The sequence below is a fragment of the Myotis lucifugus genome, unplaced genomic scaffold (assembly GCF_000147115.1).
Source record: "Myotis lucifugus unplaced genomic scaffold, Myoluc2.0 scaffold_18, whole genome shotgun sequence".
NCBI classification, from domain to species: domain Eukaryota; kingdom Metazoa; phylum Chordata; class Mammalia; order Chiroptera; family Vespertilionidae; genus Myotis; species Myotis lucifugus.
Genome location: NW_005871066.1, coordinates 1,805,943 through 1,824,547, shown reverse-complemented (window position 1 = coordinate 1,824,547; position 18,605 = coordinate 1,805,943). Strand labels below are relative to the sequence as shown.

At 51.9% G+C, this 18,605-nt stretch overlaps 1 protein-coding gene across 1 annotated transcript in view; it reads right to left on the bottom strand.

Moving 5' to 3' along the window:
- Window positions 1–18,605, bottom strand: part of ELMO1 (engulfment and cell motility 1) — a 315,463-nt gene that overhangs the window by 210,349 nt on the left and 86,509 nt on the right. The window contains exons 9-13 of the mRNA XM_006085322.3: window positions 16,255–16,406; window positions 14,613–14,691; window positions 12,302–12,352; window positions 8,590–8,712; window positions 6,874–7,005 (exon numbers count right to left, since the gene is read on the bottom strand). Coding sequence (XP_006085384.1) covers window positions 6,874–7,005; window positions 8,590–8,712; window positions 12,302–12,352; window positions 14,613–14,691; window positions 16,255–16,406 — 537 coding nt within the window. The remainder of the gene's footprint in view (window positions 1–6,873; window positions 7,006–8,589; window positions 8,713–12,301; window positions 12,353–14,612; window positions 14,692–16,254; window positions 16,407–18,605) is intronic.

Genomic DNA, 18,605 nt, shown 5'->3' with positions numbered 1-18,605 from the left:
GTTCGCCGAGAGCTGCCAGCCTCTGCGGCTCCCCTTCAAAATGCACACGCCAGGGAGTGCGCCAAGATGGATCCGTGGGGACAGTTCTTGCATAACCGCGCTATTCTCAGACGGTGCCTGTCCCTTCCTCTGGGGGAGGTTTTGACAGTCTTCCTACACAGACGAAATGCCAGGCCCAGAATTAGAGACCCACGCCCTGAACAGCGCCCGGCTCAGAGCCTCCTTCCTCCCAGACCCAGACCGTCTGGTCCAGGTGCGCCGCCTGCCAACACCTCCTCGCCCGAGGCCACGTCACCGAATGCCGAGCCATGAACGCACTGCCCAACGGCGACTACTTGGGGGGGAAGGAAAAGAACGAAGAGGCTCAGGGAAGAGGATAAAGCCCCCCCCCACCCCCCCCGTGGAGCTGGTGGATGGCTGTGGACACACGCAGGTGACCGTGTCCTTCCTGGGTCCTGAACCAGCTGCGGCCCCTCCTGCCCGAGGCCCAGAGGAGCCAGCATGACCACAGGTTCCTCAGACATGGGACATGGGCTCACCAGGGCAGAGCCCCGAGGCCGGGCAGCGACCGCAAAGCATAGGAAGAAGCGCCGGCCGTGTTCACAGCCCACCGGGCACCTGGGCCCAGACCTGCTCTCGAGCTTGGGTTCTGCCACTGCCCGGCCTGGGGCACCAGGAGGGTTGTATCCAGGTGGAGCCGCCGACGGAAAGTGCTTTCTGGCTCGAGGAAAGGAAAGGCAGAGATGGAAGGAAAAAATGCTCAAGAGGCTCGAGTACCCCTACCATCAAGACAGCAGTCTCAACGACACCTCTGAACACAGAGCTCCAGCAGTGGGTGCTGAGAGAACAGAGCTGAACATGCTTCTCAAAGATCTACTTACGGGAAATACACAGCAAGAATCAGCTGATTTCCCCAGACAGCGTGGTCCATGTCCATCCCCACAACGCCAGTTCCCTTAGATGCCATCACCACTCCTTCCCTCCAGGTCACTGCCGTCACCTAATTTCATTGTGCATCTTGTAACCCCCCAAAATGTGATGGTCTCTACTGTCCATATTCATGTGGATTTCCCTGTTCCGGTGTGTTCGTCCCTGTGTTTCCATGTTACAACAGAAGAAAGTACCAGGTGCACAGATGATGCCCCGTATACAGGACTGTCAGGACAGCCTGGGGAAAGGTAACTGGGGACGAGCCAGGAGATGTGGGGACTAGGTAGCAACTCATCAGCCAAGAGCAGCAGGCACGTCTCACTCAGCAGGGAGGCCCGCTGGACATTGCAGATGCTCCCCGCCCCCGTGGGCCTGGGTTGAGGCTACCGAGCCCCCTGTGGGACTCCCTAGGCCCCTGTCTTCTTCCTACAACTTGACCCTCCGCTGGCTGATCAGCCTGACTGTGAGGTAACTAACTGGGTGTCACCCTGGCAGGTCCTCTGAGCTCAGCGGGTCTGGTTGGAAGCCAATGCCTGTGGTTTGGCGCCATCTGGTGGCTGATTCTGCTCCAGCTTCACTAATGACTGGGATTTCTCCCCCAGTTACACAGGGATGGAGCAAGACTAGAAGAGATTAGGACCTGGGCTTTGTATCTCAGACAGGGACGGGGGTGTCTGATAAGATAGTACCAGAGCACAGCGAAAATGAGGCAGAAAATAGAAGATCCGGTTCCGGGAACAGGCACATGAGTTCATGGGGACTGTCCCGTGCAGGGGTCTCGGTCACTACTAATCCTTCACCAAATGCCCCCAACGGTCCCTGGAAGGGATGGCTGGGCTGGGCACACTGGTCAGGTTTTAACTGTTTGAAAGCAAAATGCTTGGTTTGAATACTATCTGGATTATTAAACCATTTGTGTGGGGAAAAGTAATTTACTTTATTAAAAATCTTCTTTACTCTGTGGTTTCCAGAAACGTCTTGTTGTGAATGGGGAGGGGGTGAGCAGCAGAGGGACACTATTCAAATGAGGTAAATGTCATATTTTACTCTCTGTGATCCACATACACAGATTCTAGATTCTTACTAACTAAAGGCCTGATGCACGAAATTAGTGCAAGGGCCTTGGCTCTGGCCCCCGGCCCCCGCCCACTGCGGCTTTGTCCAGAAGGAAGGACCCCGGAAGGATGTCCGGTCTAATTAGCATATTATGCTTTTATTATAGATGCTGTCTTTGGACTTCAAGAAACCAAATCTCATTCTCAGTGACAAGACATTATGAGAAAGTTCTGATAAGAATAATGCAGAAATATAAGCCACACCCACTACAGGCTGAGTTCTCTTCTGTGTGGAGTGATTTTAAAGAAACTTTCATTGTAGAACAATAACCCAGACTGCCCTAAGCCATGCCAATGATTGGCAGGCAGTCTCTCACATCCCACGTGCCTGAGAGCCAGTGAGGTTGGCTTATTCTTCCCTGCTTGTCACAAACAGGACACGTGGCTGGGTCCTAGGACAGCCGGATCCTCTTCCCCATGGCTTACCCCTTCCCGAGAGCTCCCAGGGACGGCAAATGCAGCCCAGTCTCCTGTTTCCTGCAGCCACGCTCTACGAAGTCACCATCACCCTGCATGATCGGCCTGGGGCACCACTTCCTGGGGGGAAGGACAAGGCTGGGCCCTCGGAGCCTCCAGTCACAGACTTCCGTCAACAGATCAGTGCAGACCTGGTTTTACACGGGTTTCTCCACAAAGGCCTGTTCCTGACCATATGTTGTTGATTCATAAACATTGACCTCAAGGCAACGGCACTGTAACTCACATCTGAACTCAGCTCACCTACCACAGTTTCTCCACTAGGTACTGCACAGCCCTGGGCACTCAGGGCACTGGTCAGCGCTTCAGCATGAGGCTTGAGGACCAAACTGCAACATCACCAGCCCTGAGCACCAAACTCCCAACAACGTGGCCCTGGCCGGACTGTGAGGAGGACATGGGAGAGCTAAGACACGAAGGCAGAGTGTCGTCTTGTCTGACCTCGTGTGCCTGTCGGGCAACTCACATTGTCTGCCACTCTGAGCGTGTCTGCAAACGACCATGACAGCACCAACACCTGACCTGTGGGTTACAAATACATTTCAGTGAGTGGGTGAATGTGCAAATATGGACTCAGTGAACAACGAGGGATGGCTATATTTCAAACTCCTCTGAATGTAAAATTCTCTGTAATCTGCCCCTCACTCTGCACTCGCAAAGCCAGCTCCAGCTCTCTCTCCCTGTCAGCACTGGCTAGGACAAGTACCTGCAGTTTCCCAAGCACACATCTTCCTTCCCTCTTTAAGGGTCCCTTGAACCCTATGCTTTCTCACTATCCTCCTGGGGCCACTGACAGCTCCCACAGTCCCCCATCACTCTCTGCCTCAGAGTCACCAGGCACTGGGCAATGTTCCAATAATAATATGAATAGTAACCGTCACGTCATCATCACCTGAACTCACAGTCTGCTTCCTAGGTGCCAGGCACTGTGCTGTTTGATTTACAAGGTTCTACTAATTTAATCCACACAACAAACCTATTGATAAAGATAACCTTTATGCCCATTTTAGAGTTGAAGAAACCGAGACATGAAAATGTCAAGTAACTTGCCCAGGCCACTCAGCCTGGGAGTGGGAAAGCCAGGAATCAACCCTGGGAGACCTGAGTCCAGGGCCCGAGCTCCATCCTGATGCCACAGTCACGGTGATGGCTGAACTCTAGGAGCATTTAGACAAGATGCTTCCTTCTGTGGTCTGGGACCAGGGGCCAGGATGGAGATGGAGGAAGCGATGTACAAATACGCATCTCACCTCATTCCCTGCCATCTGTTTTGCAGAAAAAACATAGCGAGTGACAGCAAACACTGCATCTGTAAAGATGTATAATTATACCTGCATAATGATGAGTAGTTATCTCCTGTCACTCAAAAAGGTAGAAAAACGCTTTAAAAATCTGAATGTAAATCTGCATTAATCCTTCCTAATTTTTTTTCCTGGTGCTTTGAAATCTTGGGTCCCCAGGGTTAGCTCACTCCTTGGAGACAGGAAGCTGCAGGAGAAAAGTGTGAAGCTGGCAGAGGTTGGTTCATGAGATTTAAGGGGAAAAGCCGTCTCCACGACATAAAAGTACAAGGGGAAGCAGGAAAGACAGAATTAAAATCTGGGCCCACTCGACTCCCCACACTTGTCATTTAACATTTCCAAAGATTATCCCAACCTCAGATGCTGCTGACGGAGCTGGCAGGGAGGAGCTCAGCGAGGAGTTAGCAGGCCAGGCCCTTCCTGATGTGAGAGCCGAGCTCTGCCCAGGGAGCTTTGTGACAAGACACTGAGCCCAACCGCTCCCAGCGCTTCTGCAGGGCGGCCTCCAGGTGGCGCCGTCAGCCCGCGGTTCCCTCCACTGAGGCTTGTCTATTTCTGGTTGGCCCACTTGTTCAACAGCACAAGCCTCTGTGGGTCAGAGCCGCTGGAATTAGAAACCATTGCTAACTAGTCTTTCCAACTTCTCAACTCGCACATGGGAGAGACTAAACAATGAAACTGAAAAAAAGGCCAAGGAAGAACAAGGGAAACCAACACGCTCTTTTGGTTATTCTCTGCCCAAGGTCTTTGCTTTTTCTAAAATCACTTTTCAAGCCCTGAGAGAGGAGGCCTCAGACGTGGTGAAGGCCTTAGAAGTACATCAAATGAACTTCCAGTTTTAAGAATATGCATTGTTTTTCATAAAATACGTATGAAACAGAACACTCGGGGAACGCTGAGAGTAAGACCGAGAAACGGACTGTGGGGAAAGAACAGTCATGTGACGGCGCGTGAGCTGCCTCCGGAAATCGGTGACTTCACACAGGGCCAGGCGTGATGAGGAGGGGCTTCCTACCCACCCCCGTTCTGAACACCCTTAGGGATCTGAAATAATCCCAGACCCTGAGACAGCCCGAGTCCCACCCAGTTTGTCCCTCCTTCTCTGTCCCTCACATACGGGCAGAGGAGAAACGACATTGAACATTCTGGGATCCAGCTGCCCCCCTGCAAAAGCCACCAGGACTGGGGTAGAGACACAAGAAGATCTGGGCCTAGGAAGCAGTCGGTGTAAAGAGCTGGAATTTTGCATTTTTCCACGTGGTTTAAACGCACTGGAAATCCAGGGTGTAGCTGAAGGAGGCAGGTGAAATGGCATAACTCAGGCGCACCTCCCACCGGGACATGCGGACTGACTCAGGCAATGGAATGCACGTGCCCTGGCCGTGATAGGAGTTAAGGGTAAGAAGGATGGGGTGAGTTTGCAAAGCTTCCCTGGTGATTGGACACACCTTGCTCAACACACAAAGGTGCAACTTGGAAGGAACTGGGGGTGAGGTCGAATGTGAGCCCCACCCACATTCCCTTGGCTAAATCCCTGGAAAACGGGCCCTGCCAACAAGCAGGTAGGTGTGAGCAGGGCCAGGGCCACCCACACACCTGAGCATCCACACACCCAGCACAGGAAACTCTCACCCGGCCCACCAGTCAGAAACTGGTTGCTAAACTCTAAGACCAAAACGTAACAGATTCATCTAAAAGATCAAATGTAATGTCACCACTGAGACAGGATGTGGTGGAACAGAAATGATGGAATACTTCTGCCAAGCATGCTGCAGAGGTGAAGGCAACATTTGACAAGTATTCCGATGAGAAAAGATGCGCTCAGACTGCCACTATGAAAACAGTAACTCAGACTGTTAGATGTGTTTTTAAGTTTAACAGACATCATCGGAGAGTTTCAAAAACATCGTCTCTGAGCCACTGCTGGTTAAGGTGGAAAATACCCAAAGCAATCCGGTAACATCGGAAGCCTTATAACTATGTTCCGTATAAACGACAGCCCCACCCATTTACCCTGGTAGTACACTCATGGACGTGCAGAAAAGGGCAGCAACAATGTTCATTATAGACTTGATGGTAATTTCAAAGCATTGAAACACAGAAAAAGGGTTTGGCTAAGAAACTGTAATACATCCAACTAATGAAAAACTGCTCCGTAATGAAAACCAGCACCTGTGAACTGATATGAAAAGCAAAGAGCGTTCCCACGAAAGACAAGGTTTCCCAAACAATGCATAAAGCATGACGTCAATGTGTATAACATCAATATGTGTGTGTGTGTGTGTGTGTGTTTGTGTGTGTGTATTCAAGGAAGAGTGCTTGCAATTATCAAATAATGTCTGATGATTGATAATCACTAGAGCCCAAACCTCATTTTTTGTCATTTATGACGGAGGGCAAAATAGAAACCCAACTTCACACCTGCAGAATGTGAGCTCAATCAGCTCAAGGCCACACAGAAACGTGATGGTGGCAAACTCGGGAGTGAGGCAGATTCACACTCGGTTCAAGCTGTGTTCTGATTTGCAGATTGGAAAAGAGAAAAATCTCAGAGACGTCTTATTAGCATTCACAGCAAGACAAAACTTTTAGGAAATTATCTGTTACATCAATTTCCTTGTGCTTGAATTTCAGGAGATTTCAGTCCGATTCTGATAAGAAATGATGTGTGTGAGTAACCCAATCTCTAACCCAGGGATTCCACCCCACGGTCGCCGGTCGCCACCCCCGCCCCACCTTCATTCCAGATAGAGCCCTAAGCACCTCATGAAGCTTGAATGAGGTCGAGAGGCCTCCGGGCTCAGCGCGCGTGGCTACACTTAATCTGGGCTGGATAAACAAGCTCAGTATTAGTCACACTTGTGCAAGTTATTCCACGTCGCTACAGCCAGCAGAGATTTGCACATGATCCTGTTTAAACCAGCAAAACATCTGGAAAATGTGAAAATGATTCTAAGGCGCAAGCGGACCACACGCTCGGAGGGACGTCAGCGGCGGCTGAGGCCACCCCACGGCTGGGAGGACGGGCCTCGCGGGTGGGGCGCACTTACGATGAAGCCGAGTTTCTTGTAGTCCCGCGTGTACATGGACTTGCGCTTCTCCATGCTGCCGCTGCTCGCGTTGGGCTCAGGCTCCGCGTCAAAAGCGATTCTTCGAAGTTCAAATATGATGTCCCTCTGAGCCTGTGGGGTTTGGGGGAGAAGAGGAGGAAAGAGCCGCTTTCATTGTGGGGCATGACATACGTTCCTGCTCCCTAGGGCCCCTGGAATCACCGCATCCAGGAGAAACGGCGGCAGATACAGACATCGGTGCTGTGAACGTGGGCTCTGCACACTCCTCCTCGCCTGCCGCTCCCCTGCGGGGCCGCCCTGGCTCTCTGCCACATGCTCCCCCAGCCAAGTCCCTGGGAGAACTTCTATCCAGGATCTGGAGTTCTTAAAGGAGCCCCAGCATGATGGAAGGCGTGTGACTGGAGGAAGCCACCTTGGAGAACCCAGGGGTAACGTACTGTTAGAAGCACAGTGAGAGGTACACAGTGTTTATGAACAGTATTCCGATGACGAGGGATGCCTAACTCCACTTAGAGTGCCTTTGTAGAAAGAAACACTTTAACATGGGGAAGATGGCCTGGCCGGAGTGACTGAGTATTGATCTATGAACCAGGAGGTCACAGTTTGATTCCTGGTCAAGGCACATGCCTGGGTTGCAGGCTTGATCCCTGGTGTGGGGCGTTCAGGAGGCAGCCAATCAATGATTCTCTCTCATCACTGATGTTTCTATCTCTCTCTCCCTCTCCCTTCCTCTCTGAAACCAGTAAAAATATATTTTTTTAAATAAAATAAAATGGTGAAAATGGTCGATTTTATGTATATTTTACCATAATAACAAAGAGATTCTAAATGAATAAAAGGCAGGGTTTCTAACAGGGAGGCTGTTGGCACTCACATGCCTTGCCCGCTTCACCAGAAGTGGTGAATGACAGTCCCCTCCCTGCCTCTGAGAGGAGCGCTCGGCCTGGCCAAGAGTCTGGGCGCGTGAGGTGGCCCTCCCAGCCTCTCCGTCACGCTCAGCCACATGGCCCCGCGCCACGCAGGAAGCCCGGGCGGTTACACACTTCACATGTGCAGGCACATCTGCGACCCATCAGGCCCGCCCGTGCCGAGGACGAGTGTTTCCTTCCCGAGCTGCTGAAGCTGCGCATGTGCACAGCGGGGCTCCCGCTGCTCCCCAGACTCTGCCTCACGCCCTAAGTCCCCCGGGGCCTGCTGGAGGGCGGGCGACACGACCTTCCGTGCACAACCACCAGAGGCCTGAGGAGAACTTCAGCAGGTGGCCATCCAGCACCCGTGCGAGCCCTGAAAGCAGGTGACCTGGGGCCCCAGCTCCAGACTGAGCAGTGGAGAATGAAAGCCACTTCCTCCACCTGCAGGCTCAGGTCACACAGAGCTCCTAGTGGCCCCTGTTGTCTGGGAACTTGACCAAAGCTATTACATTGAGGGTCTGGGGGCCAAGGGCCACGGTCAATGGCCACGTGATGTCAAGCTGTCTGATCCAAGAAAGAAAGAGTGTGCATGTACTTGAAGCATAATGAAATAATCCATTCATTATGTTCTGATCCTAGATTCACCTGAAATTCCAATCCATTCCCCCAAGTTCTGAGATGGCAATAAGTCAATCATATGATCGTCTAAAATCTCCTGGTTTCGGAGAAGCCCAAGACACGTTCTCGCCTCCGTGTGCCTGCGCTGCTGGCCATGAGCACTCACCTGGTCCTGGGGGTCCATCTTGGTCATCATCCTGTCCTCCAGGAGGTTAAAGGTGAGCACCTGCAGCACGTACAGCTGATGCGCCATTTCGTTGTTGATGGCCCGCTGCGCTCGGATGACGTGCTGGGGAGAGGATTCACAAAGGGAAAAGAAAAGGAAACAGCAGAAGTTAACCCCATCACTATGCCAGGCAGAACCTCAGAAGTTAACCCCCATCATTACGCCAAGCAGAACCTCAGAAGTCTTCGTTTGGAGGCCAGGGGGGCCTAGTTTGGTGGGACTACGCTTCAGAAGAAAGGAGAGGACAAAGGTGACCTTGAAGCTCACCTTTACATTCCAGGGCCCAATAAGGTTTCTAGATCTTTAGGCCGGAAACTGGGAAAAGACCTGCTGTGTTGTGTGCAGGGGGAGCAGAGGGGCACGGGACATGCCCTGGCACCTTGGCCCTCTAACCAAGGCGGTGTGCCTGAGACGAGGGGACCATGCAGAGAGCTGAGGATGCCGCCACAGGGCGTTCCTGCTCGCAGCGGGGGGGATAGACGGTGCACATGCGCTTAAGTGTGTTTGCCAGCATCGCTCCCTACTCCTGCCGCTGACAGGTGATCCCACTTCTGAATGGGGGAAATTCCAGAAGCGACACACACAGGCAAAGTACCTACCAGACCTGTGGCTAATCCACTGTGAGAGCTATAGGGAGCCCCCCACTGCCACCCCAGCACAGTGAGTGAATTCCTGGGCATTGCTTCACTCGCCTGTTAACAACTGACAGTAAAAGGACACCTCCTCTTAGAAACAGCACCAAAGGGAACACGTATAAAAGGAATGGCATGAGCCTAAATAGGTGGGCCTTTGTCCTCGGTCCCCCGGAGCTGGGTCTGAAATGGGGTTCAGCCCTGGACCCTAACATACATCCTCTCTGGCAGAGACCACGGCGCTGCCTTAAACAGGACTGGAAATGTCGGGAGACGACCATTCGCACCAGGTGTTTTGGGTATGCGAGGCCCCGCCATGCCTTGCTGTCTGAAAGAACTTTCTCCAGGTGCCCCAGCCTGGCGTGCACTGAACTCCACAGCCTGGCCTTGAGTGCCACATCCAAACAGCCAATTAAAGAAGGGGGGGGGGATGGAAGGAAGTGACAGACCCAAAATTATGGAGGTGAGGGGGTGGGAAGCTAGGGAATGGATGGCAGAGTAGAATAAAATCCCGTATCCTTTAGTCTCCAGAACAGAATGTGAATCCATAGTATCATTCAATACCCAAAGTTTATGGGTGTTGACATTTAAGTCTTTACTCCATTTGGGGTTTATTCTGTATGTGGTGTCAGAAGGTGGTCTAATCTTACCACCGTACTAATCTTGAGACAGTATGGATTGCCCTAGAGGGCACTGTGCTGAGTGAAAGAAATCAGAGAAAGAGAATGCCATGTGACTTCACTCGTATGTGGAATCCAGAAGACAAAATAAACTGGCAAACAAGATAGAAATAGACTCAGATACAGAGAACAGACTGATGGCTGCCAGCGGGGAGCGGGGCTGGGGGCTGGATAAAAAGGTGAAGAGAGTAAGAAGTATAAATGGTAGTTACACAATAGTCCCGGGGTGTGATGAAGAGCATAGGGAATATAATCAATAACACTGAAACAACTATGCATGGTGCCAGGTGGGGACTGGAAATATTGGGGGATCACTTTGCAATGTATATGATTACCTAACCACTTTGCTGTACACATGAAACCAATACAAACTACTACCGAATGTCAATGATAACTGAGAATAAAAGACAAAGGGTGTGGCTGCTAACGTGTATGGCTACTGTATCTATTTTAGTAGCAACTCCAAAGTGTCTTCACGCCAGCTTCTTGCCAGAGAATGCCAACCGTGAGCTTTGGGCCATCACAGCCTCACCGAAGAAATCCCCCTGAGGTAAGCTGATCTTTGAAACATGGGGGCTACCGTCACTCCACCCGCCCCATCCCTGGCACCATAGCGATGTCAACCACAGGCCGAGACCTCCATTCCTCACTTCTAGCCCTGCCTCTCCCCCCTCGCCCCCCCAAACACCCTCACTGAACCGTGCCTCAGCATTACAGCTTCCGCGGGTATTGAGAGCCAGTGCGAAAAATCACCGTATTAGGAAACCTCCCGAAATTTCCCACAAGCCATTCTGGGACCTGGCGTCTACTCTAAAGCCCCAGCGACACCCAGTTCAGATTCCGGTTCCAGGAGGGAAAGTGTGTCATCCCTCAAGAACGGGGGTACCTCTGTGGTCCAACAATGAAAATTACACTCATATGTTTCTCTTTATCGTAGACAGCCAGGATGTTTAACATCAAACCCAATGACAAATTGTACTTATTACTATGGGCTTTGGGTTCTAGAATATTTATTTTGTTTGCCCTCATAAGGTTTTTAATTGTTAATGGCCTCACTGTATTGGAATGGGCGTGTGTGTGTGCACACGTGTGTGCGTGTGTGGCCGGGCTTACAGAACTCCTCGCTGAAATCACTCACACACACGTCTTTCAGCCTCTAGTTAAAAGTCAAGTAGCCGATAAGGCCTCAGGAGATCCTGCTATTGGACTCGTTTTCACACGTTCACAGCCTCCCCGTAAGGCCTCTCTCCCACCGAGGTTTCTGGTCACGCTTACACTCAGTAGTCTCCATGGACGCCTTTTCTGTCTCTCTCTGTAAAGGGGCCCAGGGAAATGATGGTAAAATTTCAGGGTCTGATGTGTTTATTTCCAGCTAGCTCCCCCATTAGAAACTGTATAAGCTCAAACTCATAAACCTTTTTTTAAAAAATGTTTTTATTGATTTCAGAGAGAGGGAGAGAGAGAGGAACATCAATGATGAGAGAGAATCATCGATTGCCTGCCTCCTGCACACCCCACACTGGGGATGGAACCCACAACCTGGGCATGTGCCCTGACTGGGAATCAAAATGTGACCTCCTGGTTCATGGGTCAACGCTTAACCACTGAGCCACACCGGCCGGGCTCATAAACCTTTTAAGTCACAGAACCCCCGATTTTCTTACATCTAAGTTGTAGCAAAGCTAACACCATGGTGAGTGTAATAAACCCGCCCCCTGAGAGGCCCCGGCCCTTCCTGCCAGAATGTTCTTTCTCTAAAGCATTTTACTGTCAGTTAACAGGCGAGTGAAGCAATGCCCAGGAATTCACTCACTGCGCTGGGGTGGCAGTGGGATCTCCCCATAGCTCTCACAGTGAATTAACCACAGGTCTGGTGGGTACTTTGCCTGTGTGCGTTGCTTCTGGAATTTTCCCCCATTCAGAAGTGGGATCACTGTCAGCGGCAGGAGTAGGGAGCGACGCTGGCAAACACACTTAAGCGCATGTGCACCGTCTGTCCCCCGCTGCGAGCAGGAACACCCTGTGGCGGCATCCTCAGCTCTCTGCATGGTCCCCTCGTCTCAGGCACACCGCCTTGGTTAGAGGGCCAAGGCGCCAGGGCATGTCCCGTGCCCTCTGCTCCCCCTGCACACAGAGACCCCTCCCTCCACCCAGAGAGGCCATTCCCGTGGGAAGCCTTGTTCATTCCACTTCCGTAAGCGCCTTGCTGCCTGCTTTCTGGTTCCTCCTGTCTCCCCACAGAAGCGAGTCACAGAACGAAGCAGGACTAAGGCCGCAGGAGGAGATACACATGCACCGGCCCACCTCCCCGATCCCGCGGACACGGCTCCTGAGACTCACCGTCAGGATGATGGAGCGCAGCTGCTTCTGGGCTAGAATATTGGCCATCTCCTGTGGACGGAAAGCACCCCCATGAGCGCCGAGGTTAGACAGATCCGCTTCCACAGGCTCCGAAAGGACTGGCCCCGGGAGCCTCCTAACGGGGCGTCAGCAGTATTTCTCGGGGAGAAGGGACTCACAGAGGAGGGGTGTTCAGGTGACTTTTTGAATGTTCTGTTGGGCAAACAAGGCCATGTCCACAGCAAAGGAAGGAACCCTGGTGCCTGCAGTCTTTTCTCTTTTTAAGGCACTTCTTCCTCCCAGGAAAAGGTGGGTGCTGCATGCACACTGAGCTCTGCGAGGGAAAGCACGGTCCCCGGGGGAGAGGCTCGCTGCTCCGTGACTCTACAGGTGACTCAGAGGCCTGCACCCTGAGCTTCAACGGTAGAGAAGCATCACTTTAAAGATCCACGTCTTACTTCTCCTCTCAACCTGAGCAAATCCGCACCCCAGCACTCGATAGTGGTCTGTGCGAGTGAATGAGTGGCCGGGTCCCAGCCAAGTCCGGACACCTGGGCAGATGCTCGGCCGCAGAGCCCACACTGGGCACCGCCAGCCCACGCTCTGCGGCTCGCGCTGGGGGCCCCGGCTGGCACACGGGTCTGCGGTGACTTTGAGACGGAAGGAGTCCCAGATGCCCTTTCTTAAGATTGACACGTGGGCACCCAGGGGAAAGTTAATAGTTGGACACAATCTTGTTGCCAACATTCAAAAACGGAAATACTGCTCACATTCAGGAAGACGCTGGGATGTGGGGTTTTGGGGGGAACGCATTCAGTGTTGCTACTCTTGCCGAGTGGAGAAGACTCTCAACCCAGATTCAGAAGCACAGCCACGAATTCCAGGTTAAAAGAAACTTGCAGAAAGCAGGGAGAAGGCAGGACGTGGGGTGGGGGTCAGGACCGGGGCTCAGGCGGGGTGGGCAGGCTCGGAGGAACGCTCGGGGCTCGCTTGGTGCCAACGAGGGCGCTGGGGACTTACAGTCAGAGGACAATCAAGGATGTCCACACTGCTGTCCACACCAGCCTGGCAGCGCCAGGGCCACCACGGGAAGGAGAGCAAGCGGGAGAGAGGAGGGCGGAGAGTGAGAGACTGTGAGAGGGCGCAGCGAGGTTAGTGCCCCGAGACCCACTGCACGGCGAGAATCACGTGGAAACACTGTGAGGGGCACCAAAGGGCTGGAGGGCACCAAAGTCGAAATCTAATGCTAAGTCCTCTTCCCGCGTCTTCCAACAGCAAACGAAGTGCGCACGCAACTCTAAGCCACTCCCTCACTGTGCAAAAGCAGTCCTGGGATGAGCAAAATCCTACACGGAAGACGAATCAGAAACCTTCATCGTTAGTCACTGAAGTTTATAAACCTGACAGTGAAAAAAGTGAAATTAAAAAAATACAACTCTTGACACTGAGGCTAGTAGCATGCTAGCTTTCTAAATTCATCTCAGCCAACGTTTTGTAACCATCCTAGAGTCCCCAGCGCACTTTCTAAGGAAAGATCTCACATTTCCACCCAGTATTTCCACCCGTGACTTGTGACGGAGGTAACCCAGTGTTTTACATTGATGTGAAAACACATGAACGGATTTTGAGGTGTGAGCTAGATCTCAAGACAAAAACTCTACTCTTCACACACCCTCTTGAACGATGCTTTCTCAGTTGAAGAAAACCCAGGATCAACAGAAAAAAGAGTCTCGGAGGGTAGGTGTCCATGGCACACTCACGGGAGAGGGGGAGGAACCGCCCACCCTCCCAGCTGCGGCCACGCACAGACGGCAGAAATACCACCAGCAAGGAGCCCGTGGACACATGAGCGTTTAGTTCAACCCGTGGCAGCAACCTGTGTGTTCACCCACCTCCCACCCCACAGGCCCTGGGGCACAGCTGACACCTCTCAGGGTCTCAGTTTCCTCATCAGAAAAGTAGGCACAATGCCCTCCTTGCCCGATGAGCAGTCAGTGACACGACAAGGTCACAGGGCTTCCTCCTCTGCTCCCACCGCGGCCGCAGGGCTGCCATGGGTTTGTTTGGGGCGTCTGCACTGGCTTTGTTTGATGAAACGCTCTGCCATGGGGACATTCCTAGCCTTCTCCCTCAGACGGGCCTGCCCATGCCCGCTTGGGCCCCCTGGGTTTGGGAATGGTCCCGGGCTGGCCAGCCGGGCCACAGAGCAGCAGGAGGCCCAGGGAGTCCCTGGGACGGGCAGGGGAGGCTCTCTCTGCACCCACAGCTGCCAATCCTGGGCACGGTCTTCAGACAAAGACATGCCACCTACCTGCCTCCTCTCGTCGGGCGCCTTCAGGAAAAGGGCGTTGATCACGGCGATGGTGTAGGTCTGGATCTCCTGGTCTGTCCTGTAAGAGGCAGACAACACAGAAAGTCAAGAAGCTATGCCTGTGTCAGTTTACGGTCACCGCCCCCCAGAGAGGGAGAGAGGAAGGCAGGCCCCAGAAACACAGTGGCACTGAGAATGTACTCCGATCATCACGAGGCTGGAAACACAATGGTGAGGCGGCAATTACTATAGCCCATCGGACACACACTGCTGGGGGAGGTCACCCAGAAAGCACAGGTGGCCAGCAGGCCCTCCCCCGCCCCCTCTGCTAGGATGAAAGGGTGAACTCAGCCCGGCTGACATGGCTCAGTGGTTGTGCATCGACCTATGAACCAGGAGGTCATGGTTCGATTCCCGGTCAGGGCATATGCCCGGGTTGTGGGCTCGATCCCCAGTGTGGGGTCTGCAGGAGGCAGCCAATCAATGATTCTCTCTCATCATTGATGTTTCTATCTCTATCTTCCTCTCCCTTCCTCTCTGAAATCAATAAAAATATATTTTAAAAAAGGAAAGTGTGAACTCAGTGGATGAAACGTGTGTGTGTGTCTCTGTGTGTGTGTGTGTCTCGTTGTATGTGTATGTGTGTGTGTGTGTGTTCAGTCTGATGCATGAAGTACATCTGGGAGGAGACCTGGCTGACCCCAAGTCCTAGCCTTATTATAAAGGAAGCAGCTTTGTCTCCATGGCAATGATATGACATATCCTAAACATCTACTTCCAAAAAGAAACTTTCTAATGACAAGAAGATCAGGTTTTTATGTTTACACATTGGCTTTTCACTGGAATGAAGTCAGAAATTGCAAGTGGAGGGACGCTCTAATGGAAGCCACCTGGGCAACAGTAAATAAGTAAGGAGAGCTCAGGCATAAGCCAGAGCAGCTATGAGCTACTCAAACAGACAATTGGGAGAGGGGCCCTGGGAACACGCCTTGGGCAGAATGAAGGTCAGGCCCAGGGCGCCCCGCCTGGCTGTGTGGCCTTGGGCGAGTTCCTGGCGTGTCCCTAAGGCACGGTTCCCGCATCCGCAGCATTGGGTAGCAACACTTATTCCCAGAGGCTGCTTTCAGAACAAAGTGAGGGAATGTGCCTAAGACCCTCAGCACAACGCTTGGCAACAAGGAAGTCTCCTCTTTGAGGAAGTGCACTGTGGACACACAAATGTGCCCTCGAGGTTCAGAAGAAAGAGACACTTCACATGCAGGGGACTGTGAAAGCGCCGCTATTCCTAGAGAGGTTTCATGCAAAAACATCATTTCAGAACGTGTGCTAATTTTCCCTGAGGCCACAATCTATTCTCTCTCAGCACTGATGTTCCTATCTCTCTCCCTCTCCCTTCCTCTCTGAAATCAATAAACATATGTTTTTTTTAAAAAAAGTAAAACTGTGGCTATCTTCCAACACTGATCAAAATTGTGTGCCTACTGAGGGCCAGGCACTGCGGCCAGGACAGTGCCAAGAATGGGCACGGCACTCACCAAGCGGCAAGCAACTGCCATTGCAGTGCGAGAGGGCTGGCGATAGACAGATTTCCCAGCATTACCTGCTGAGCATCTCCAGGCCCGTGCAGGGGCCTCGCGCTTACCCTTGCAGATGGGGGATGAGCTGGCCAATGGTGATCTCCTGCGCCACCTTCTGGTAGAGGTCGTGGCTGTTGAGCACCATGGACTCCAAGATGGCCAAGGACCGCTGCAGAATGGAGGTATCCATGCCCGACTTGTTGACGAAACTCGCAATCTGAAAACCCAAGCGGGACACAGGTGACTGTTCGTGCTCAGCAGGGCAGAGAAGGACAGAAGGGAGCGAGTCAGGGAAATCGGGAGCTCGGATAGGAAACACCAGACACTGGGGGTACAAATACCCGCATGGACAGCGGAACAGCCAGGGGCGTGTGGAGCCAACAGGATGCTTCAGGACATCACCACAAAGCGCTATGTGCACCCCATTTCTGCAATTCCATTGTAAGCAACCTTCACAGGGGGACAGCTTCAAAGAATGACTTGGTCTAATTTTTCCAGGATTATTCTGCGTTTCAACTTTTGGAGCAAACAATTCCAACACATGCAACCGTCCCTGTGTGTCAGAGGGGTACTGGTTCTGAGACCCCCTCGGATAAAACCCATGGGCGCTTAGGTCCTCTACATAAAATGGAGCAGTATTTGCTGCCGCATGTTTGCATACGGGCCACAGCAGGCTATACCTACACGCCCCTGCATCTGAGTGCATTCAGCGCAGGCTTGACGCCTGTTTTGCTTGTCAAAACTTTCTGGAATTTCTTTCCCCCGAATATTTTCTATCTGTGGTTGGCTGAATCCGTGAATGTGAAACCCACTGATACGGAAGACCAACTATGCAGTGTGAGGACGCCTGTGTTTCTCTGAGACAATAATTTCCACTTATACAAACAGCCATTCTCTCCATTCCCAGGCCACTCCACTACCCATGGATCCATGCCTTTATGTGCTGGTTATGATCCTGTTACATTCTTCAGGGACTCGCACAAATCACACTTGTCGACACAAGTCAACTGGCAACTTCTCCGTCACAGGCTACTGGCCTGCGATCCCTCCACGGAGCACGCTTTCCCCGACACTCTCATTTTAAATGGTTAAAATAAACTCTCCTCATCTCTCCAAAAGTTAGCAAACAGGAAAACCTTTAAATTAGCAGTGTGGAAAGTTAAAATCACAGTTTAGGCTCTGAAATGCATTCCCTAAGGAATTAATCGCTGAGGCCTCCAACATAAATCACAACATAAGGGAGACACAAAATAAGGGTTAGAATAATGGGTCGCATAAAGGTTTTATTTTAGAGGCCTCGTTAAAAGTTATTGCTGTCTGGTGACAATGCACACGAAGGCTGTTATTATAGCAGCATAATGACTGCTCTTCAAAGCTGCATAATGTGGTCCTATGACAAATGGGAGCTTGCTGCTTCCCTCTGTCGACACTAATGTCTCCTCTATGCCGCACCCCGCCCCCCCACCACCACTTCTCCGCATCCCCTCTCCAGCCCTGCACGAGACAAAAGGCCCAGGCATCCCTGGCAATGCGCTGGGACCATCTCAACTGTTCCCAGCCCAGCGACTCCCTGTGAAAGCTGGGGTAAGAGTACTGACACCAGCCTCCACCCGTCCCCCACAGACATCTGGATTTCAGAGGGTGTGAAATAAATGACGCAAAGCACAGTAACATTACGACGTTATATTCCAAACGCTATTATTTTATGATATAAACTACAGGAAAGAATACGAGACATTTAAGATTCTCAAAAGAACTCCACTGGCCCATCGTCAACTGCTTTTGCCCATTTCACGGCCAATAAACTTCTCCGACGTGTTTACTGGCCCTGGAAAGCCCGCACCTTCCTCCTCAGTCTGCTCCATTGGACCAACTCTACCTGCCAAGACTGCCTTTCTTCTTAAGGCCGCCTTTCTCTGAGAGAAAGCCAATCCTCCCATACTGTGCTCATGTTTAACACTTCTCTTAGACCTCCTCTAAGTAAAGAGAAATGCTGTCGCTCCCCTGTCCACACCATCCCACCCCTTTCTGCTACCCCAGCACATTCTCAGGCGCCTGCTGGGAAATGGAAGAACTCCCAAAGCCGCTCGCTGATGATGCTGCTCATGTCCTCTGCACTCCTTCTCTCCTCCCTCCACTCCCCTTTTCTCGTCTCCATTTCATAAATTTGCATGTATCCTTACGGCTCCTTGGAGAATTTTCCACCTGAGAGCTCCCTCCCCACCTGCCAGCCTCCACCCTCTCTCTCCATTCATTGGAGTCACAGGCATTCACTGTGTGCCACCAAACAGGCTCGCGCTGCCCTGCGATCTGAAAAGAGAAAGGAGCAAAATCCACAGGATTTTTAATTTCAAGGACCTTATAGTCTAGCAGAGACTTTGCCTTTAAATTATATATATATATATATATATATATA